Source organism: Momordica charantia (assembly GCF_013281855.1).
Source record: "Momordica charantia cultivar OHB3-1 chromosome 4 unlocalized genomic scaffold, Mcharantia_2.0 BLBB01000004.1, whole genome shotgun sequence".
Classification (NCBI taxonomy): domain Eukaryota; kingdom Viridiplantae; phylum Streptophyta; class Magnoliopsida; order Cucurbitales; family Cucurbitaceae; genus Momordica; species Momordica charantia.
This window is the reverse complement of record NW_028275162.1, coordinates 13,432,079-13,456,792: the sequence shown is the minus strand read 5'-3', so window position 1 is coordinate 13,456,792 and position 24,714 is coordinate 13,432,079. Positions and strand designations below refer to the sequence as shown.

The 24,714-nt window shown below is 40.3% G+C and overlaps 1 protein-coding gene and 1 long non-coding RNA gene across 3 annotated transcripts; both read right to left on the bottom strand.

Annotated features, from left to right (window-relative positions):
- Positions 1 to 1,180: 1,180 nt before the first annotated feature.
- LOC148211868 (uncharacterized) lies at positions 1,181 to 6,327 on the bottom strand. Of its 2 annotated transcripts, none has more exons than XR_015790180.1 (3): positions 6,165 to 6,327; positions 5,954 to 6,014; positions 1,181 to 1,645 (listed from the first exon to the last, which is right to left on the bottom strand). It is a non-coding gene; the product is annotated as an uncharacterized LOC148211868 (long non-coding RNA). The 2 variants fall into 2 exon arrangements; XR_015790181.1 differs by lacking the exon at positions 1,181 to 1,645 and adding an exon at positions 1,652 to 5,613.
- Positions 6,328 to 8,554: 2,227 nt separating this feature from the next.
- LOC148211867 (uncharacterized) lies at positions 8,555 to 9,073 on the bottom strand. The gene has a single exon (XM_088122938.1). It carries the CDS (start codon positions 9,071 to 9,073, stop codon positions 8,555 to 8,557), a length of 519 nt encoding a protein of 172 aa, XP_087979064.1.
- Positions 9,074 to 24,714: the final 15,641 nt, after the last annotated feature.

Genomic DNA, 24,714 nt, shown 5'->3' with positions numbered 1-24,714 from the left:
GGTTGCCTAAGCCACTTGTGGTAGGATTGAGTACATCAGATAGCTTTATCAACAACTCTTGTTGATGTATTTGTAGCTTCATTGGAAATCTCATTTAACACAACCTTGCTTTGTGATTTATGATCTCTAATGTGGTCTTTTTTTAAGAATGTCGCGTTTATTGATACAAATACTTTGTTTTCTTGTGGATCGAAGAAGAGTCCAACTCTCGTTTCCTCGGGGTAACCTACGAATTGACTGGGTGTTTATGCCGAACGCACGCACTAAGCGTGGTAACAATTATATAGATGCAAGCGCACACCTGTCAGAGTAATATAAAATGGATGGAGTATCCAAGTATCGATCCTCAAGGACTTCTAAATAATTTCCAAACTCTGAAGTTTTAAAGAATAGTGAATGTTGAAATGAGTGATTCTTGTAAAATGGGAAGTGGTCACAAATAATGGTTTTGGATTTGGGATTTGGACTTATAATAATAAAACCTAGCCCGATTTACTTCAAGTTAGCCAACAAAGAATCAAGGACATGCTAAGGATAATATGCATTTTACTTTAGAAACTAACGACTACGCTTCTCACTTTACTTATGTCTAAGCAAGTTCAAAGTCCTAAGACATTCCCTAATATGTCTATTATGAGATATATCTTAGTTTTAGGATGGAAATAGTCGCAACCTCGGGTTAAGGTCCTATGTCTAGGCTACTTAAGCGGAACCCTTATGTCTAAGGCGCTCCTCTCCTCGGTTTAACCACTCAAGAATGCAAATAAGCAACCTTTTCAGTATTGACTTGTTAAGACTTACAGTGGTCTTCTCTAAATCCTAACTTTTTGGGAAAACATGTTGAGCAATGAATGGAAAGGAAAAACACTACTTCTTAGCAACCCTTTTTAGACATAAAAGGCTAACTATCCATAACCGGGCTAGAGACGGGAATTTAGAAAGACATATTGAAGAAAATACAGCAAGTAAAATGGTTGAATGTGGAATGCATGTGTGAAAAACAAAAGTTAACTAATGAAGAGTTTTTATCGGGATTGAGAGCTTCGCCCTTCTCTTTCAAGCAAGGGAGAGTGTCACGTGCTCTTTCGTCCAAAACACAACTCTCTTAACTAAAAATAAAGCAAAGGCAAAGAGAAGATAAGCAAAGTGCTAGATTTTTATATATTTGAATAAGTAGAAAATAACTAAGTACAAATGGAAACAAAACAAAGCTCAATAAAAGAATGTAAAGTGCTCGGGATTTAAAAACGAAAAGCAACTAATGAAAGCAACTCAAAAGTACTTAGAAAGCAACAAAGAAAAACTAAAAATGATCAAGAGAAGGAAGCAAGGCTTGATGAATTTGGTGGAGAAGTTGCTGGAATTTATAGCTGTGCAGAATTGGTTAGGTAGGTCCTAAAACGATGGTGAATCACCCATTTCCAACTCTTTTGACTGACCAAATCGTGCTCAAACTGATAGTGGAACACTTCTTCTACACGTATGCATCGGTTGGAACCACCAAAACGCATTGGAAGACGCGTTTCATTAAGGGCAAAGTTGGAAGAAAACCAGTTTTTCTGCAGGCTTCCCAGGCGCCTGGCGCCTCCCATGATACTTTTTCGTCTTTTTGCTTCTTTTGATTAATTTGCACTCCCAAATGGTCCTAAAATATCATAAATACAATATAAGCCATCCACAAACCATAGTATATGAATTTTGCATGAATTGGAACTCAAACGATCGAGAAAAATCCGAAACAAAGCTGAAACATAGTAAAAACAGCATCTAAAACCTTCTTTTTACGCATGTAAACAAGCGTAATCACGAATAGGCACACTTTGAACGAGATTCCAGTTTCTTCGGGTTTGTCAATAACACATGTGCCGGACATCCCTCAATTCTGAAGTGACGTAAACTAGATTTACGTCCCCTCCATAGTTCAAAAGGTGTTTCAGAAACACATTTTAATGGAAATGTTTTCAAAATGTGTTGCAGTCTCTACTGCAAAACCCCAAAACGAGGTAGGCAATTGAGCATAGCTCATCATAGATCGAACCATGTCTAACAAGGTTCTATTTCTCTTTTCCGATACACCGTTCTGTTGAGGCGTACTAGGTGATGAGAGTTGGGATGTAATTCCATGTTCTATCATGTAGTTCTGGAATCTTAAGTCCATATACTCTCCACCCCGATCAGATCGAAGTTCTTTATCGTCTTACCTAATTGGTTCTCAACTTCAGTCTTGTACTCCTTAAACTTTTCAAGGGCTTCAGACTTATGTTGCATTAGGTATAGATATCCATACCTTGAATAATCATCTATGAAAGAGATGAAATATTCATATCCTCCCCTGACTTTAACATTCATTGGACCATAAAGGTTTGAATGTACAAGCTCCAGGGGTTCTTTGGCTCTGTAACCTTTTCCAGTAAAAGGTCTTTTAGTCATCTTGCCTTCAAGACAAGATTCACATGAAGGTAAGAACTCATCTTTTAACTTGCTTAGAACTCCACTCTTAACCAATCTCTCAATCCTATTGAGATTTATGTGATCTAATCTTAGGTGTCAAAGATAGGTATTTTCTATAGGAGAAGGTTTTTGCCTTTTATGTTGAGTTTTAGCATTTTTAAACAACTCTGTATTTAAAATTGCTGTAGTTATAGTTAGTCTTAACACATATAAGTCATTTTCAAGTTTTGCAGAACAAATGTTAACACCATTTTGTGAAATGAACACTTCATTTAATGAAAAAGAAATAACATAACATTGTTTTAGTAGACAAGAAATTGAAATCAAGTTTCTCTTTATTTTGGAACTACATACACATTATCTAATAATATATATGTACTCTTGTCTAAAAACAACTTTAGGTCTCCCACTGCGACTGTTGAGACGACATCTCCTGTTCCAACTTTGAGAGTCATCTCCTCAGCATCAAGCTGCCTCCAGGAACTAATTCCCTCAAAAGAAGAGGAAACATGGTTAGTGGCCCCTGAATCCAGTATCCAGGCAGAATCATCATTCTCCACTAAGCAAGTTTGAAGAACAAGTAAATCATATTTACCTTATTTGGCTTTCTTCTTTTCGGCCAAGTATTTTGGGCAGTTTCTCTTCCAGTGCCCATCAGCGTTGCAATGGAAATATTTTCCTTTGTTTGCAACTTCAGCCTTTCCCTTCTTGGCAGCAACAACAATAGGCCAGCTTTGGTACCCTTACCATTTTTCTTCTTCTTGAAAGTCATACTTCTAGAAGAAGGCAAAGATTTTGCTCCTGAGGTCGAACCTCGATGGAATCGAGGTAGCAACGTTTGCCTCCCATTCTTGTCCCTTATGTTTCATAAGAGACTGCAAAATCTGTAGGTCATTCAAGAGCGTGGTAAGGTTGTACTCTATCTTGTTCATCACAGCATTGCTGCGAAACTGTAAGAAACTCTTTGGAAGAGATTCCAAGATAAAGATGACCTGGTTTCCCACGTCTATGACAACCTCCTTCACTTCAGCCACATTAAAGTGGACTATCAGATTGAGAACATGTTCTCACACTGATGTTCCTTCTTTCATGCGGGAATTGTAAATGAACTTGAGGGCATCGTATTGGGCTTGAATGGATGGTTGTCCAAACATGTCCTACAACGAATCCATGATCTCCCTTGCGGTGACCATGCTCTTATGCTTCTTGGCCTTGTCATTGGCCTTGATCCATCTGTCATAGGCATCCCGACTTGCTCGGGCTGCATTAGGCGTGGGAGCCTAAGGACACTCCTCAGTTAAGACGAACCTAAGATCCTTTACCACGAGTATCGTGTTAAGGTTCGTTTTCCATTATGTGTAATTTTCGTCGTTGAGTTTTTTGGTGGCAAGCAGGGCAATAGATTTTGACATGCTGAAATATAAACAAATCTATATAAGACACTTTTAGTACCCATTAAAAACCCAATCAGTTTTAGCAAAAAGTAATAATGCACCCTATCAATCAAGATTATTTTTTTTGCGACGATGCTTCAGTGATTTAGAGCAACAGCTACCGTGGGACAGTCAGCTACTCCTTCACTAAATTGAAACATTCTCAACTAAATATTACACCTAAATAACTCTTATTCCTATAACAGTTAGTCACCGTTTGTTTGGTCAAGAAGTTACTAACATACTTAATAACTTCTTGTAACTGTGACCTGCCATTTCAGACCCTAGAGGTTCGCCCCAATAGACTTGTCGTAGGGAAGGACAAATATTGGTGCAAAACCTAAGAGACCTTATCTATTTATGGAGTTCGCCTTGATTTTTATTCCATACAACAAACCCTCCGTAGGGGTGGTCGCTCTAGGACGACATGCAGGCCGTGTATGACACATCATGTTGCAAACCAATGGAAGAGACCGTAGGATGTGTTGTCACACGTCCTTCTCCCACTTACTTTAAATACTTTCTCCATTCACCTTGGTATTGAACCATGCAAACACCTTCCGTAGTGCACCCAGGGCGACACGAGGCTGAGCATGGAACTCACGGTGTGAACTTATACGGAGAACGTGAGTGAAAGAATGTATATATATACCACATATATCTCATATACTTGGTATATTTTATATATACACCTAATCCTCCCACTTAGTATTTTACAAATAGGGTTATTACTTAGGTAAAATCTGGCTAAATGAAATTATCTAAGTTTACTAGTTTGCCCAATAAATGAAATCTTGCTGTAGTTATAGTTCGTTAAAGTGTTTAATGAACTAACCACATTATTGTATGCTATAAAATGTTGACTAATTCAACCCCCAGGTCGATTCCCAAGTAGAAGTGTTCCCTTACGGTCATCTTAAGTACCTCAACCTAGACAGAACCTTCCTTAGACAGGGTTCCTTTATAGGCAATATTTTATATTAACCTTTTATTTTGTCATTTTAAACCTATTTAAAACCAAAATAAAAAGTATATAACCTAGGATATAATAAATTTCAAATCCCTTTAAAATTAATTATTGAAGAGCTAGGGCTTGCATGCAATTCTTGATTATAGACTTTAATTTCTATTCACCAAACTTATAACACTAATAAATTTAAAGAAATTAAAACTATAATCATGCATCAATGACATACATAAATATAACATTTATATTTACTAAAGTAGTGTCATGCTCACTACAACCTTATTTTCATCTAATTAATATAACGCTTATATTAATTAACCATGAAAATAACTCATGCTATCATACATTATAATTATTATATACATATGATGCATGAACATGCTTAACCTATGGTGGGATTTTAAACTATATGGCATACTTTATGCAACATATACAACAAATTAAGTATACATTCAAAATGCATAATAATTAAATAGCAAAATAGACCGGTTTTTGGCTTCCTATAAGAAGTGAAACAAAACAAAAAAAACATTTTTTTATAAAACCCGGCACCTAGGCGCCTGAGCCCAGCGCCGCGGTGCTGCCCCACTGCTGTAAGCCTGAGCTCTCGGGTTTCCTGCAGCTCCAGCAGCACCTAGGCGCTGCTGCCCAAGGCCAAGTCGCCGCTACCCAGCGCCTAGGCGCCGCCTCCAACACCGAGGCACTATCCGCTCGGTTCCTCCGGTTTTTCTTCATTTCTCTAGTACTTTTTCACAGCAACTCCTGCCACGAACGACACGAACTTACAGACTCAATTTACAAGATTAAACGCCTAAAACAACGGGCTTTTACATTGATCGAATCCACAGAAAAACTGTAAATCTAATGCCAAAAACTGAAAACATCTATTTGCAAACCACATAAATTAAATGTATAGAAACACCCACCATTCTTTTCCTTGTTATTCAAAACAAGATTGAAAGCAGAACCTGGCTCTGATACCAATTGAAGGGATCGGATCCCGCAAAGGAAGCGCGCGAACGCGTGTGCTTCGATCTTGTCTTAAAATTGCAACAAAGAAAAGATATATACGCATCAATAAAGGGAAGTTAGCGATACATACCTTTGAAGACACCTCTTAAATGTAGACACCAATGCTACCACAAAGTCTTCCTTGCTATCCTCTGGATATTAAATGATGGATAATATACATACATGCGCAGCGGAAGTGAGCAAGAATCAAAATAACAATCTAGATGCATAATACAACCTAGGATTAAACATGCATGATCATACATTATGATGCTTAGAGATAAGTAGAGAAAAATACAAACCTTTGTAGCTTTTCAAAAATCTTCAAATAGCTCCAATGAAGGACCACCAAGAGATCTTCCTAGCTATTCTCAAGGCTTGGAATAGAGTGGTGGGACTCTTTTTAGAGAAGGAAAAATTTAGAGACTAAAAAGAGTTATGTAAGCTTTTTTTTGAAGAAATAGCCAAAGGTTCCAAGCCCTTTAATGTTTGAACAAAGGCCTTCTTAAATAATCAAATTACATGCAACTCTTGCATGTCAAAGTTCACCAAAAGCTTACAACACATATTCCACTTATGCATGGCATGGCTAAGTGTCAAAATGCATGTCTAAGTTCACCAAAAGCTTACAACACACATTCCACTCATGCATGGCATGGCTAAGTGTCAAAATGCATGTCTAAGTTCACCAAAAGCTTACAACACACATTCCACTTATGCATGCATGGCAAAGTGTCAAAAAGTGGATTTTTGAGATTATTTAAATGTTCCACTCAACAAGTTAGTGGAATTTTCCACCAACTTGGTTAAAAACATTATTTTAATCTACTTTAGTCAACCTTTGACTTTCTCTGGTCAAAGTCAACTATTTGACTTTTTCCAAAATCCGATGTTTGATGAAATCCATGCCTCCGATTATGAATCCACATTCATAATTTTAATATTTAAATCCTATTTAAATATTTTGTCCAAATTTCTCAAATTGATATCATATATCAATTACTTAATCATATCTCATATGAATAACCTAATTCGTACGATTCGAATTATTCCTTCAAATTATTCCAAGTTTATTCCTATATGAGCTAGCTAGGGGACCTTATGGACCTACAGATTACGAGCTCCAACGATCCGAGATTAACCGGTTAAACACTTTAACCTAGTTAACCAACATTCGTTAACTACCGGGTCACTCCACTAAACCCCGTAGCTGCACTCTCTTCACTGTAGATATATTATGTCCATTTGATATAACCATGATCGGTAAGTCGACCCTTCACAAGTTGTTCGTAATTACAGCTTGGTCAAAATACCGCTTTACCCCTGTAATTACCTCTTGTTCCTTAAGTCCCACTGATCTTCTAATGAACAATGATTTGTAGTCCAATTATCAAATCAAAAATCCTCTCAAACCTTTTGATGAGGGTGGCGCCTATTGTTCAAGACCTGGATTCAGCCCTTAAGAGAACAACCTTTCTACTATCCTAAAATTGGGTAGAAATGAATTCCTTCTTGCACCCTATGTCTCTAGCTATCTACCAGGCCTCACCCCTGAAATGGGAGGCTTATTGAGCCAGCGCTGTTGAGCTGCTCTCACCCATGTAGATCTAAGGGTAATCCCGAGTAAATAGAAGTTCATAATTAGCTCAGGATTAAGATCGAGTTACCTAGGCCATCAAAGTCGAGATAGTCAGTTTCAAACAGTAAACGGTGTTACAGAGTAAAAGTGACTATCTCATGGTCCGGTCTTATGCAAACTCTTTGCACGGGACACCCCCACCGCATGTCTTCACATGAACGAATTAGGATCACATCGTTTGTAATAGCTACAAAGTGGGCCGCAGCCATAGTGTCCCCAGAATAAGGCGCCCAACCTTATTCCTATACTATAGACCATTTAGACTTTTAACTCAAACTTGATCCATATTTATGTCTCTTACATAGAGTTTGAGTCTCAGGTAACAGTCTAGGATCCTTTATTTTATTGGATTTAGTTCTAGTAAGAACATTTTATTGGATCAATAACTACTTATTGATTAAAACCTTCAATAACAACTTTATTGAAAGATAAAAGTATATCTGGCATTTTCAAACTATGAGTTTCAGGACATAAAACCCAACATTAAATACTCGGTTTATGGGAACTATCTTAAAACTAAGAAAGGGATCGAGAGATTTAAAGAGAGGTTGTTTGCAAGAGTTTCTGAAACTCATACAACTGTGAATCGAGGCCAAAGGAAGGGGAGAACCTCCCTTTTCTAAGGAAGGAAGAGTGGTAGGAAGTTCCACTCACCACTCTCCCACTTCCCACCATTAAAGGTGGGAAGTGGGAAAACCTCCCTACTAAGAAATTTCATAAGGTCCATGAATGCCGAGGGGGCATTGGTGAGTCCAAAAGACATCACAATAAAGTCGTAGTGTCCATACCTAGTTTTGAAGGCTGTCTTAAGTATGTCAACCTCCTTAATCCTCAGGTGATGATATCCTGAATGCAATTATATCTTCGAGAGTAGATTTGCCTCTTTCAATTGATCAAAAAGGTCCTCGATACGAAGGAGGGGGTACTTGTTCTTTATCGCCACCTTATTCAGCTTTCGATAATCGATACAAAGCGACATTGATCCATCTTTCTTCAGAAAAAGTATCGGTGCACCTTAGGGGGACACGCTTGGGCGATGAAGACTCTGTCTAATTATTCTTCTAGTTGTACCTTGAGCTCCTTCAGTTCAGCTGGAGCCATATGGTAAGGTGCTTTCGAGATGAGAGGTGTCCCAGGAAGCAAGTCAATGCAAAAGTCCAACTCACAAACTGGGGGTAGCTGAGGAAGGTCCTCTAGGAACACATCAAGGAAATCCTTGACCATGTGGAAGTCGACACTGGGAGAAACCTTATTGGTATCGATGTCACTGGTCAAATCACCCCAAGCACCATACTGCAAAAGATGTCTGGCCATTAGTGCTGAAACTACCCTTGGAACCCCGCCCTTAACACCTTTGAACGTAAAGCTTCGGTCAAAGGGTAGCTGGAAGGAGACTTCCTTTTTCGAGCAACTGATGCTTGCTTGATTAGCAGCTAGCCAATCCATGCTTAATATAACTTCAAAATCCCGTATGTCTAGTTGGATTAATCTATCCTCCAAGGTCTTATCATCAAAATATAACTTCCCTGCTTTTACCGCTTGGCTAGCAACCATAATTGAACCCGATGACATAGACACCGATAGTAGGAAACCTAATAGTTCCAGCTCTAGATTCGCTTGCCGAACAAATGCATTGGAGATAAAGGTGTGACTTGAACCCGATTCAAACAATGCATAAGTAGGTACACTAAGAACTAGGGCAGTACCTGATACGTGACAACCTAAGCGTATTGAGCTCTCGAACCACAAGCCACTTGAATCCAATCGTATAGATGGTTCAACCCGAATGACTAAGAGTTAGAGGAATTACCTTTGCAGTCGTTACCTTGAGCAGGCATAATACTCACTATGCTCGAGGCCGAAAACACTCTACGAGTTTCGTTACCAATCAAACAAGCATGCTCCGAGGGGCAAATGTGAAGACCTAATTTCAACCACACAAAGGAATTTGATATTTGAGAGGGGTTTTGCACACGACAAAGAGGTGAGAAACATTCTCGATTTTTATTCAATTCAAAGGTACTAAGATGCCTCAACATGGAGAGGGTACATGCCTATTTATAGGCTAAGAAATATGGCCTTTTATGGAAAATAACAAAATTAAAAAGAAAATAAAAATTGATAAATTCCTAAAAGATACAACACTTGCCTAAAGTTGAAATTAAAATTGTTAAATAAAAAAAAATAAAACAAAACTCAAGGCATTGGTGTGCGTGGAGGGAAGGATAACGCTAGTGGGTGCGTGCATGGGCGGCAGTGTTAGCAGTTGGGCGCTGATGCTAGCACTGAGCGGCGTGTGGGGGCGTGAAGGTGCTGGGCGTGCAGACAGCCAGGGTGCGCGCATGGGTGCTGGGCAGGCGTGGGCGCGCAGGCGCTGGGGGCATGCATGGGTGCGGGGACATGTGCGGCAGGCAGAGGCGTACAGGGGTTCTGGACAGGCGCGGACGTGCAGGCATGGGCGGCAGGCGATGACGTTCAGGCATGCGGGTGACCTCTCAATGGTCTTGTTCTTGAAATGGGCCACTCGCTTGGCTTTTCTTCTTGTAACGCCCCGCGTACTCTGACTCGTTTATTTTAAGAGATAAATAGTGTCTTTGGATTTTTCCCTAAGTTGATAACTTTAATTCTTGGATCTTCTAACTTTGAGATTCTTATTTTTGACTAAATTAGAATTAAGTTTAATTTCATTGGATTAAGATAATTTAAGTTTTCGACCGTGTAGGAGATTTTTAGTTAAATCTTAAATTCAGAGGTTTTAGGATTTTCCTTCATAAATTCTACTTTTCTTTGAAATTATTATTCTTGGGTCTTAGAGTTGAAGTTAATTATTTTATCTCGAATTATTGTGTGTTTTATTTTAACAACTAACGTGAGATTTCGGGTTTCTTGTTTTGGGCCGTTAGAACTATTTGAAAATAGAATTCTAGTTTCCTCTACCCCATGGGCTTTCCATTGGAATTGGGAGTTGGGCTTTTCATTTTTAAAACTAATCAAGAGGATTCTTTAAAAAATTGGGAATGTGGGCTTTTTGGTTTAAATGTAAAATAAATAAAACAAACAAAAGAAAAGGAGATTAAAAAAAAAAAAAAAACAAACCCTAGGTCTTCTTCTTCTTCTTCTTCGTCCCCCACCCCAGCCGCCGGCCTCCCGGGGTTTTCTTTCTCCGGCGACGACCCACGGCAACGGCGGCGATCGGTGGCGCTTCTCCATCCAGCGAACCTGTAACGCCCCGCGTTACTCAGGTTAGCTTGCCCCGAGTTCCGGGAAATTTTATAACAAAATAGATTTTATTTATTGATTTATTTATTTATTTCATTTTATTCTATTTGATTCATCAGTGATTTTTATTTAATTTAAGTGTGGCATCTCGGCTAGTGTGTATTGTTACAGATTTAGTGGTGAGTTAGTAGCGTGTAGTTATTTACCAAGTTATGGTTTAGTACGAATTCCGCTATGTGACACTTGTTTTGGACCATTGGGCCATTTACGAAATTAAATTATTGGTTTGTTTTAACAAGGAGGGGTTGGGTAAGTGGGCCTTAAACAAAAGAAAAAGAACCCAAGCCCAAGGGAGTTAAAGTTTTAAAACAAAGAAAAACCCTAGCCCTTATTCTTTTATCTTCTCCTTCCTCCCTTTCCCTCTCTTGTTGGAGCCGCCGGCCACCCCCCACTCGGGTTCTTCTTCTCCGGCGAGCAACCCCGTTCAGGCGACGCGACGATCAGTGGCGACATTGAAGCAGCAGGTGCAGCGTCGGGCTCGGGCAGCAGCAGGCGGCATCGGGCAGTGCAGCAACAGCGTCGGAGCAGCCGGCGACGTCGGGCAGCGCAGCAGCAGCGTTAGGCGTCGGGCAGCAGCAGGTGGCGGCGCGTGGAATCGGGTAGCGGCAGGCGCGGCGGGGCGGCGCGTGGTGGCTGTTCACGGTGTTTTCCCTCGATCCGACAACCTCCAACGACTTGAATAGCTTAGATCCGAGAAGTCCGGTAATTTTCTTTGACCCACCCTTGTTCGAAGTTAGATTTGGATTACCCACACCTAAACGAAATCGATTTGGAATACCCACACCTAAGTGGAGTTGTTTTGTAGTAACGGACATCGAATCGAAGCCGTTGGAGGTCGTTTTGGGCGTTTCTCGCTGCTGTAAAAACGTGGACAGCAGTGTTTTGGGTGGTATCCGGTGATTAACTTCATCCATTCGAAGCCCGATTTACGCTACCCACCCCTTTGCAAGCTAGATCTAATTTACCCACACCTACACGAAGTCGTTTTGTGGTAATGAGACCCGTTGAACCCTCTTAGAGTTGTTTTCGAAGGCCGAACAGTATATTTATGTTGCCGTTTTTTTCTGTTTTTGTGCGTAGATGTGAGTTCGACGTAAACTTATGGACGTGGTTTTGTAAGTAGCACGAGGGGGCGAGTGCGTGCGTTATTTAGCGTTAACGGAATGGTTTTGATGCTGTTTTTTCTTGCTAAAATAATTGAATTGAGCATGTAGGGATTGTTAAATTTGATTTGTGAATTTCTAGTGATCTTGTTGCCGTCTTTCTATTATTGAACACTTTTGAGGAAACATGCTTCCTGTTCTTATTGTTGTAGGTGACTAGTAGGTTCTGAATTGTTGTAGTTAGAAGTAATTGGCTCATGACGTTTTGCAAATATGATGTAAATGAAATGCTCGCGTTGTTAAACTGATAATTTAGTTTATATTCTTCTAGTTGTGAGCTGTTGGGTGTATTTTGTTTATTACGAGGAAAAGCATGCTTGTAAACTGTGTAGTGAATTAGAATGTGGGAAATTTACCTGTAGGTGGTCATGAGAGGGTTAGTGAAGTGGTGAAGGGTAAAGGGACGGGTTGATAGTCCGTTAACTATGGGTGTTCTGACCTGAAAATGCATATAAATCGCTTGGAGGTTCAAAGCCTTGAGTAGTGGCCTTGGGAATAAATGACAAGGCCGAACGTCAAATTCTGTAAATGAGTATTGGGGTCTTGGGGATAAATGTCAAGGACCAATACGCTGGGAAGTCATCGGTACCTTGGGGATAAACGGTAAGGACCGGTGCACAGTTCAAGCCTTGGGAATAAATGGCAAGGCCGAACGTCAAGTTTCTGTAGAGGAGTATTGAGGCCTTGGGGATAAATGTCAAGGGTCAATGCGACTCGAGGAGTTAGGCTTGAAGGACTAAAGTAGAGTGGTGCTTGCGAAGTAGTGGTGCTGGGCTTTGGGAATAAATGGCAAGGTCGAACATCAAGTACTGTAAAAGGAGGGGGGGCGGTATCTTGGGAATAAATGTCAAGAGCCGTCATGCCTCGAGAAGTTAAGCGGGGAGTAACACAGGGGGGTGTAAAGGAAGGTTTAGTACTATGAGACAAGGGCTAGTGAATCATGGGTTGTAGTCTTGGTAGTTCCGACGCATGGTTGTTGTATGTAAATGTCAAGTTATTGTTCGCTATCTCTCGCTGTCTATTTAATTGCCTTGCTATCGTTTTATTCTATATGTCGTGACTGTGAGCATGGTTTTTGTGCTAGTTAGAAAGTGCTACTTACGGAGTACCTTACGTACTCACCCCCCTTTTTACCCTTATATGTTTTCAAGTGTGAACAAGGTCGACCACGGTGATGACGTGGAGACGGCTTGACCGAGGAGGGATCACTAGCCTAGTTAGTGAGGATAGAGGGAAGGGTCGTTTGGTACGAGTAGCATTGGGATTTATGTTATTGCGAGGTGTGGACCGAGGAGAAATTTTGTATTCTTTAAAACTACTTTATTTGTTATGGATGTTGCTGGTAAACGCGTCACTGTTGTCATTGGAGTTTAGGTGTACGGTTGTTTTATTTATTTAAGAATTTTAGCCACTGAGGCGGATATGAGATGTTTTTGTTTTTAACATTTATATTTCTGGTAGAACGTATGGGAGTCGAAGCTTTATTTCATTTAAATTATTTCCCAGGGAGTTGCTTATCTCGTGTTTAGAGTTAAGGCTAGCCAGGTGAATTATTTAGCGTTGCCTAGGATGATATATAACATCCTGGGGCGCTACAAAACCCGTAGCAGCAGCGGCCGGTGTTCCTCGAACCAGCGGCGACGGCGTTTCCTCGAACAGCAGCGGCGGCTCTCAATCCCGAACGGCGGCGCCACTTGGAACTTCTTCAGCAGTCGTCGACGGCAGCAGCGGCCCGCCTTCAGCCCTTTTCCGGCGTCTCACACGGGTCTGGAATCCAAACCCGGGGCGGTTCTGGTTTTCTGCAGTGGCTGTGCCGTTTCTGCGGCGTTCCGATGGCGACCCGTGGCCGTGCGCGCTCCGACAACCACCCACAGCCCCGATCTGTGGCCTTTGCTTCTCCTCGACGACTTTAGACGCTTACCCACACCTGTCCGAAGTTCGATTCGCGGTACCCACCCCTATTTAGACTCAGGCCAGCATTACCCATCGCTTTTGACATCGGAACAGCAAGCATAAGGACATTCGAACTCAGTTTTGGATGCCCGAGCCTCCTCGGCGTCGACCCACTCCTTACCCAAGAGGTTTATGGTGAGATAGTAGGTAACAGATCATCTAAACTCACTTTCGATGCAAACTTAGTGTTTCTAACATGAATTCTAATCAAGTTTGGTTTGCTTTTGGATTTAGGAACCCTTCGGTGAACTTGGTAGCGCATTAGAATTTTGTTGTAAGTAGTTTCTTACTGGAGGGATTGGTTGTTGTGTGCTGATATGATATGGTTGTTTGCTCGTGTGCCCATGTGTGATACTTGCATGTCGCTTGTCGTTGTTATCATTTAGTAAACGTCATTGTTGATAAAACTGTTGATATATCTTGGGAAAAGTATGTGGTTGTGTGAATAACTTGTAGCCAGGTAATCCTAGATGACTATGATTGAATTGCTATTATGTTTTAATTGGTTTTCATGATGAAATTTGTATACCGGTACTATAATCTGTTGTTTCGAAAGCGTATTGAATATTTATGAGAAATCGGTTGTGTTTGATGTATGCTGGGTATTTATCAATTATATTTTGGGTTAAGTGGTTGTTTGTGCTTTTTCTGTGAACGATGCCTGCTGGAGCTGTTGGATCATGTTGGACTATTTTAGATTTATTGGCTTTTACATATGATCATTTTGGTGTATCGCCTATTGGACTGTTATGAGATTGTTGATGCATGAGGCATGGCGTAGTAGCAAGTAGGACTCTTATGAGAATTTTGGGACATAACAAAGTAAGTAGCACGGGGGCGGGTGTGTGCGTTGATGTGTGTTAATAGAAATTGTTCTTGCTAATTTTACATTATAAACATGTTTCTCTTATTATTTTAATTTTTGGACAGGTTTGTGAGATCGATGCTGTTATTGTAAATTGCGGTTATTTTATATATTGGATATGTATATGACTGGTATTCATGTTTGTTGTCTGCAACTTTAGGAACTTACTGATATTGTATGGTTGGTTGGAAGTGATTAGGATTTGTTATGTTGTGAAAAGCATGTTATGTGAAGAATGTCATAGGGTTGTTTGTTGAAGCTTTGTGTGCGCTATGCTGTGAGCAGGTTGGTTGTTGTCAAAATTTGTGTTATTGAGACCCGTGATGCATTGAAATCTTACTAGTGGTTGTGTTGTTGTTGGACTTTGTGGTGGTTGGTGTTATTAGGGAAGTAGTACTGAAATCCTGGTTGGAGGCTAGAATTGATATGTGGAGTTATGAAAGTTACGAAGTGAATGGGTGAGTGTCAGGGCCTCGGGTATAAATGGTCGAGGGCTGATACGTCACTAATTGGGTATCGAGGCCTCGGCTATAAATGGTCGGGGGTCGATACGCCAATATTGGATAAAGATGAGCGTCGAGGCCTCGGGTATAAATGGTCGGGGGTCGATGCGATGAGTCTTTCGAAAGGAGAACTGTTGGGGCCTTGGGTATAAATGGTCAAGGGCCAATAGATTGTAAGACATCGAGGCCTCGGGTATAAATGGTCGAGGGCCGATGCTGCAGGGTCGGGGCTCTGGGTATAAATGGTCAGGGGCCGACTCTATTTGAAGGAGATAGCTGTGGAAGGGTATGAAACTGAGATAAGCTTAGAGGTACTGGTAATATTAGGGAGACTAGAGGTTGGTAGTTAATGTGTTACTGGTTGTGGTTGTCACCGAAGTTTATAGAATGTGTCCATGTTTGAATGCATAATGTGATGAAAAGCATGACTGTGAATGTTTCATGATTTGGTTGAGCATGATGTGTGTGTGTTGATTCTTTAATAAGCATGACACGTTGTTCCTTGATAAGTATGCCATTTGTGCGTGACCCTTCAAATAAGGGCTGCTTATTGAGTACTGTGGTTGTACTCATCCCTCTTTTTCCCCTCCAGTTCGCAGGTATCGAGCTAGCTTTTGGGATGGTGATGGTGAGAAGGAGGCTTGATCGGAAAGACCATTAGCTATGCTGTGTGCAATCAATTTCTTTTAGTTCGGATAGTTGTGGCCATTTAATGTTGTAGTTGAGTTGGTAGTGGTTGGTTTTGTTTAGTTTTATTGTCTAAAGGATGTCGTAAGGTTGCCGATTCATTGTTCTTTTAGAGCATTAATTTTGTTAGCCTCTTGAACTACGAGATTGTAATCCACTTAGGATATTTATGAATACATTTGTTTAAGTTGATCGTACTTGAATTAGCTTTTGCTTCATTGCCATTCGAGATGTTAATATTCATTTAGTGGATGGTTTATAGTTAGTAAGGTTTCCTTGAAGGGTTTGGTTAATGTGAAGTCGGTATTAAATGGTTTATCTGTATAGGATGTGAGTTTCTCTTAAAACATTAGTGTGGTGGTTCTAATTGTTCAAGCTCTCGTGAGCGTTAGAAATCAGAGTAGCGCAGCAGAAGCGTGGTAGTTTTATTGCTTAGTGTTGTTGTGAAGAAAATTCTCTTGTTTATGTGAAAATTTTAGGTAGGCTTAGTAACGGTCCCTGTTTGGAAATGGTGAAATTCCTGGGGCGTTACACTTCTCTTCCATGCTTCTTCTTGATCCTAATAGGTACTTCATTGGCCTTAAAAATGGTTAAAATTTGTTGATGGGTCAAATGAAGTTTCCTTCATTTGATGGGTCTTTCTTCAAGCTTCTCTTCCTTATTGGTGTAGGTGGCATTTTGGAGTGTTGGGCCAAATATGATCAGATCATCTCCTCCTTCTTTAATTGAGTTCGTCCTCGAATGAAGTTGTTTACCTACATTTAAATGAAGCAAGTTAGTCTAATGATAAGGATCTCTAGTAGGACTGTTACCTTGATGAAGTTGAGAAACTTCATTCTCTTTTTTCTTCTCAAAGATCTCCACTTGATTGTCATGTTGGCTTTCCTCAGGTAGCTCGACCTCTTTAGGTGTTTAGGATCCTTGAGCGGGTGACTCAAAAGAACTTCCTTGTTGCTTTCCTTATTCTTCTTCCATTATACTCTCCAAGTATGGCATGACTTCGGGCACTGTCTCCTCGATATCCTGTAGAAACTCAACACAAGTACTAGGCAAAGTATTTCTTCTTTCTCGAGTTAGGAGATTATTACCGTCATGTAGGTATAGAAGAAGTAATTGTGTAGCACATAGAGCTCGCTCTATCTAATCTCTTCTAACCATGAGGGTCACGACTTTCTCATTGTTTTAGGGGCCTTTTCTTTCTTTTTTGTTTGGGTTCAACAACTTCCTTCTTCTCGGCCCCCAACCTTCTTTCTTTCAATTTTAGCTCATCAATACGTACTTCGCTTGGAGAAAGAGGTACAATAGTGATTTTCTTTCCTTGGTGCTCAAGAGTATTTATTAAGAAAACCATAAAAGCCCACCTTCTTGTCAAATTGCCATGGGCTTCCTAGCAAGAAATCACTAGCATGCATAGGTACAATATCACAAGTAACGTTGTTCACGTACCTACCTATATTAAATGGAACTTGAACTTTCTTTTGAACCTTCACATCCCCACTATTATTCAACCATTGTATGCTAGAAGGCCGTGGGTAAGGTATGGTGGCTAATTTCAACCTCTCCACTATATCCTTACTAGCAATGTTAGTGCAACTCCCACTATAAATGATAACACTACATGGGGTGGAGTTTACTATACACCTAGCATGGAATAGGTTCTCTCTTTGTGCCTCTAAGGATTCTTCCCTAAATTGCACATTGAGGTTCGTCTTAGCCACTAAGGCTATATCCTTGGAATCCTCTTCTACTTCCTCTTCTTGACTACTTTCTTCTTTCCTCTCCTCAACCTCTACTTTCTCCTCCTCATCATCCATGACTAGCTCTCTTTCTTTAAGTATCATGGCTCTTCGATTAGTGCAATTTCGGCTTATGTAGCCTACTCCGTGACACTTAAAACATTTAATATCACTAGTTCTAGTCTTGGGAATTTCAGGTTGGGTTTTGAACTTGGATGACTCTCCCTTTTCATAATTAACCTTCGGTTTTGACTCTAGGGATTTGTCTCCATTTTGTTACTAGTGGTGTTAGGGTACTTTTGACATACCTTTTAGCCTTTATTTGGTTGTGCTCTTCTATTTTAATGGTGAGGTGTAGAAGTTCCTCCATGTCATCATACTGTTGGAAATCAATTTTGTCAGCTATGTCCGGATTAAGACCATCTAAGAATCGGGCCATGGTGGTCTCCTCATCTTCCTCTAGTTGCAAATGGCTCATCAACATCTCCATCTCTTTGTGTCTTCAACTCCTTTGGTGCCTTGATAGAGCTTATTAAGTTTCATTGAATTTGCTCTATGATAGTGTGGTGGCACAAATCTTCTCTTCATGAGTTCCTTGAATTCGATCCAAGAATCTTCGGGTCCTTCGCTTTTCCTCATTCTATGTGACATCACTTTATCCCACCAAGTTAGTGCATAATCCTTAAAATGAGTGATTGCGAGAATTACCTTCTTGGCCTCTTCTCTTCATGGCACGCAAACACTAACTCAATTTCCTTCTCCCATGACTCAAACTCTTTGGGTGTAGACTTTCCATGGAAGGTTGAGATTTTCAACATGATGATCCCAAGGTAGTTTCCCCTTCTTGGCCTCTCTCGGTAATGTTAGAATCTTCCTCTTCCTTGGCCAATGTATGCTCTTCTTTGAGGACCTATATCAAAAGGATATTCGTTAGCAAAATATTCATTTAAAGAACCTACCTCTTATTCTTGGGAACCGTCGGATATCTCTTTTGGACTCATTGGTCTCCTTCGGTGTGGCAATCTTTGTGGCCGTTCCAATCCTTGAACACATGTGTTCATCATTTGTAAGGATTCAGTAAGATCTTCAAGTCATTGTGTGAACTTTGCAAAAGTTTGGATTCGAACTTCCTTAAGTCTTTCATCGCTCACGTTGACCTTGTCTCTTTCTTCTTGAGTCTTTCCTCTTGTTGCCATCACTACACAAGTAAAGATTAGTAATAATAAAGAAAATTCTCTCTCACTCCCTTACTTGAACTCTCAACCTCCTCTCCTTTGGTAGGGTAGATGTTGATGTAGATAACCTTTGGAGATGCTCACTTGAATGCTCGTGGCAAATCAGTTTTGGAACAAGTGAGTACAAGCCTACAAGTAACTTATGCAAAGTACTTTTTTTTTTTTTTTTTTTACTAAGGGTCAATGGTATAGATGGTACCAAAGACAAGAATCAAATGGTGGCAAACAAATACCAAATGATATAGCACAAGGAATTGATACAAATGATTCAAAATGATATTACAAGATGGATGAAGCAAGATATAAACAAGAATAGATAAAAGACAATGACCTTGAGCCTAATGCTTTTGGTTCTAAGGACTTAACAATAATATACAAATTGAAGTCAAAGCTAAACAAAGAAAAACTATGCAATAAAAAATCAATAAAATAAAAAATAAACTCTAAAGATGTACAAAATCCTACTCGTAGTGCAAACACACACAAAATAATTTTCTTACTAACAAAACAGTAACCTTTACAGCAAGTAGGGTGAATTTGGGTGAGGGGTGCGTGTTGTGTACAACTAGGATTGGGCTCAAACCAGTGGCAAACTGAAGTACAACAAGTGTACTGAACTTATTGGCTACCAAAAGGTTTGGGAAACGTTTGGAGGGGCTGATCTCTCAAAAACTCTGGGGCTGCACAGAAAAAGTCTCTCTCGGGTGGCCAAGTGGGCTAGGTGGCTGTCCTCCTTTTGGACTGTCCAAAGTAGTCAAAATAATCCTCAAATATTTTTAAGTCAAAGAATAAACAATATTAGAATTACCTGCAAAAAAAAAAAAAAAGATTTGGACAAGATTTGATGGCCCAAAGATTTTCTCCAAAATCGTCCAGCTTCAAATATGGAAAGTTTTCTGTTGGGACACCTTCTCTTCAACGCTGATAACGTTCGCTGCAGACCTCGGATGGCTGCAATCTTTATGTCCCTGAAAATCTCTTTCAAAGACCTTCAATCTGGAACCTGATTTGACTATAATCAACAAAAATTTCAAAAATTTCAAAGAGAAATGAATTGTCAAACTTGGGATTGTGTTTTCTCAACGGCTGCAGGATTTTTCCAGAAAACAGTACGGACGCAAACCTTGATACTTCCAAACCACATATCAAAAATTATTGATTTTGAGCTCTCTGGAAAGCTAACTCAGAGATCTTTCGAATGACACTAATTTCATTCAATTTAGACTTTGGAACAAAAATATATGTATTTTTTAAGTCGGCTCTTGATTTGTGCTATCTGCAGGTTTCTCTAAAATTCTAGTAGGTTCGGAGAAAAATTGATAACTTTGGCTATGTACTTCGGATTAAAGTGAAACTTGGTTTGTTGGAAAGCTTTTGAGCTGCAGAACACAAACAAACAAGTTTTATACACTTTCAAGAAATTTTCGAAATAAAAAATTCTTATGCAAGAGTGATAGAAAAAGTTGGCATGCGGAAGAACAAGAACAATCAAGAACTTTTTATGAGATTTTCGAATAAGGGAAAGTAAAGACAAGACGGAAATGTAAAGATAGAAAAATAACATACATCCTGGTCTAGATCCTAAGCTCTGATACCAAATGATACGCAACAACCCAAGCATATTGAGCTACTTGAGCCACAAACCACTCGAATCTAACATAAATATGGTTCAACCCGAAAGGCTATGAGTTAGAGGGATTAATTTTGCAGTAGTTACCGTGAGCAGACAGAATACTCAATATGCTCGAGGTCGGAAACACTCCACCAGTTTGGTGACAATCAAACAAGCATGCTCCAAAAGGCAAATATGAAGACCTAAGTTCAACTATAAAAAGGAATTCGATATTTGGGATGGTTTTGCACATGACAAAGGGATGATAAAAAATCTCGATTTTTATTCCATTCAAAGGTTCTAAGATGCCTCAACATGCAGATGGTACATGCTTATTTATACGCTAAGGACCCTGGGCTTTTAAGAAAAACAACAAAATTAAAAAGAAAATAAAAATTGATAAATTCCTAAATGGTGCAAAACTTGCCTAAAGTTGAAATTAAAATTGTTAGATAAAAAAGAAATAAAACAAAATCAAATTCAAAATCAAATCCCACCAAATAAACTATTATAATAAGGAAATCTTCTTCTTAAGTGGAATTGAATGGGCGGCAAGGCAAGGCTAGGGTGTTGGCGCGTGCGGAGAGCATGGCTTGTGCTGTTGGGTGTGCGCATGGGCGGCGGTGCTGGGCGCTGATGCTGGCGCTTAGAGGTGTGCGGGGGCATGGAGATGCTGGACGCTAGCACTAATGGTGTGCAGGGCACGCGGGAGCTTGGGCGTGATGCGCGCAGACAAGCAGTGAGGTGCGTATGGGTGCTGGACAGATAATGGGCGCGCGGCCGCTGTGGCAGGTGTGGGCGCACGGGCACTGGGGGCAGGTGTGGGTGTGCGGACAGGTGCCACAGACAAGGGTGCACAGGGGTGCTGGGTAGGCGCAGACGTCCAGGCATGGGCGGCTGGTGCGGTCGTGCAGGCGTGGGTGGCAGGCGATGGCATGCAAGCTTGCGGGTGGCCTCTCGATGGGCTTGTCCTTGAAATGGGGCCACTCGCTTGGCTCCTCTTCTCTTCCATGCTTCCTCTTGACCCTAGTAGATACTTCATTGGCCTTCAAAATGGTAAAAATTTGTTGATAGGTCCAATGAAGTTTCATTCGTTTGATGGGTCTTTCTTCAAGCTTCTCTTCCTTATTGGTGTAGGTGAAATTTTGGAGTGTTGGGAAAAATATGATCACATCAGCACCTGAAAAGACGATACAAGAATAAAGGCATAAATCCAAAATGCATAACCCAAGAACTTAAAACACGGTTACTTGTTACCATAATCTTAGCATTTTCTACATCCTCACGGGTAAGTGCAAAAACTTGAGCCCTATGGTTACCCTCTTGAGTCAAAGCTGTTGAGGGGGCCTTCTAACCTAGCCTTTCTGTGTTCAAGCCTATCATAGGGCAATCTCTCCCTATATGTCCTTAATTCTCACACCTGTAGCAGACTTTATTAGTACACCAACATTGTCCGACATGTCTTTTCCTATAGGAGCGGAACAACGGAAGGGTGCCCTGCTGCTGAGATACTTTCGGCCACTGGTTAGGGAAATATGAAGGAGTCTTCCTTTTCACACCTGAAGAGGAACCAATTTCCTGAGGTGTTTGAGCCTTAATAGTGACATCCTTGTCCATTACCAATGCACCCGTAACTGCTTCCACGTAGGTGGTTGGTCGCTGAAGATCAATTGGTCCCCTAATTCCTTTGCGCAGGGCTTTAACTAATCTTTTTATCTTCCTTTCCTCGGTGGGAATTATGTCTAGAGCAAAATGGGAGAGTTTTGTAAACTTCTTTTCATATTGGGCCACCGTCATTGTACCTTGAGTGAGATAAAGTAATTCTGCTTCCTTAGTATCCTTCACGGTCTCTGGAAAATAATAATCTGACAACAAGTCTTTGAATCTCGCCCAGGTTATAGGTACATTAGCATGGTCTTCTGCAGTTGCTACCGAGTCCCAACAATTCAGAGCTTCGCCTCTCAATATAAAGACTACACACTTGACTTTGAACGGGTCGTTGCAACCTAGGTACGACTATAGAGCTTCTAACTCCCTAACCTACTCTTCTGCTCTAGTGGTTTTCTCCTTCCTCCGTCAAAAGTTGGGGGCCCATAACGCTTGAAATCCTTGGTAAACTGGGCCTCATCTTGAGAAGCTTGAACATGCTGAGGTTGCTGAACTTGTGCATCATCGATCCCAACCATGTTGCTAATCAGTGCCTGTAACGCTTCCGCAAGCAAGTCCACTTGACGGTTCACCTGGGGGACTATCGGGGGAACTTGAGGAACCATTCTTTCCTGCGCTACTGCTTGAGGGACTGGAGGAATTAGCCCTCCCTGAGGTCCAGCCGGAGGAGCCGATGGGTTCACCACATTTCCGTCCTTGGGAGTTGGGTTAACATTTGCACGAATTATCATACTACGACGGGGCGGCATTGTTTTGAACAGGAAAGCACCAAAATCACCAAACAAAACGTTAACACTTAAATCTAAACGTAGTCTTAAGCGAAAGCGGTAGCCTAAAACTTCCACGGAATGCAAAGTCAAGCACAAAATATTCAATTAACATTAGGAAGCAATTCAAAATCAAAATAAGGGAGGAATTAACATTAGCGATCTGCAACGGGACTGTAGGGGTGGCGACGGGTGCAGTAGGGAGCTTGAGTGAGGAGACAACAATGAAGGAGAGAAAACTTGAGGATGAGATTCAAAATCAAAATGAAGGAGGAAGATGAGAAAAGAAAACCCTTGATGTTAATTGAAGAGTTGAGATTAAAGCTCAACGGATGACTAGATTAAAGATAAAAAAAAATATTATATAAATATTATAAATAAGGTGTTGTTCTGGTTGGGTTGGATTGACCCAAATTTTTTAAGGGCTAACCCGAGCATTTTCCAACCCAACCCATAACGAGGTTTAATTGGTTGGGTTCCTCGGGTTCACTGGGTTGTCAGGTTTTTTGAACACCCCTACTAATATATATTAAAATGGTTCATCTCATCTGAATAGCTCACCGTTCATAAATCTGGGAAATATTGTTTTGGTTTGGGAAGGGACATTGAGAGTGGCATTTCACTCCTAACCACAACTCATCTACTGATTCTTCAACATCAGTCGGTTTGGACCTCTACTTAGTGTCACCCTATGAGTCAGACTCAATAGAATTTGATCAATCTTTTTTTTCATTAAGGTGGAAAACTAGATCATAAAAAGAGTGATTCCAATTATAAGATATCTAATGTGTAACGCCCCACGTTCTCTAGCTCATTTATTTTAAGATTTAAATTGTGTCTTTGGATTTTTCCCCTAAATTGATAATTTAATTCTTGGATTTTCTGAATTCAGGGTTTGAATTTTGGGTAAATTACAAGTTAAGTTCGAGTTCGTTAGTTAACGTAAATTAATTTTTAAAATTTTGGAGAGAGATTCTAATTAAATCTTAATTTAAAGTTTTGGAAATTGAATCATTCCTCTTGGGTTTTATTCTTGGGTTTTAGAATTTAGTTATTTTCTTAAATCCCTTCCCAAATATTTTTTTAGGATTTTTAAATTGGGTTTTTAATTTTGGGAAAAGAGTGGGAAAACCCATTCCTTATTTTTCAAGATCTTTAGACTATTTTTGGTTTAAAAACATGAGAAAATAAAAGAAATAGAAAAAAAAAAGACGGAAGCCCTAAATCCTCATCGATGGGATATTGACTCAAATGACCTTCAAAAACTTTTGAAATGCTCAAATAACCCTCTTTGTTTTATTGTGCCCTAATGACCCACTTGAATATTAAATTAATTTTTATAGGTAGTGAAATTACTATAGTACCCTTCGTTCAAAAAATTGGACCGTTCTAACTTTTCCAATTTCTCTCCGTTTTCAGTCGCCGTTCCTCTTCTCCTTCTCCGTTCGTCTTCTCCTTTTCCGTTTGCGTGAGTCGTCTTCTCCTTCTCCATTCGCGTGAGTCGTCTTCTCCCACTCCGTCTCTGTTCGAAATCGCTCGAGGTAAGTTCAATTTTTCCATTGTTCCAAGGGGTTAGGGCTACGTTTTTTCATGTTGAATGGGTTTTTTTCCGTTGATTCCTGAACACCAGCACTGTATCTTATTGACCATGTACATGAATGAGTGATTTCGCCATCCGATTTTACTTTATTTTGTTCGTTCCATTATTGGGAGGTTGTTCTGCTGTGATTTCCTTCATTGTTGTT

Excerpts from the sequence above, each read along its gene's own strand:
- LOC148211867 (XM_088122938.1), bottom strand. The coding sequence starts at position 9,073 with ATGTCATCGGGTTCAATTATGGTTGCTAGCCAAGCGGTAAAAGCAGGG.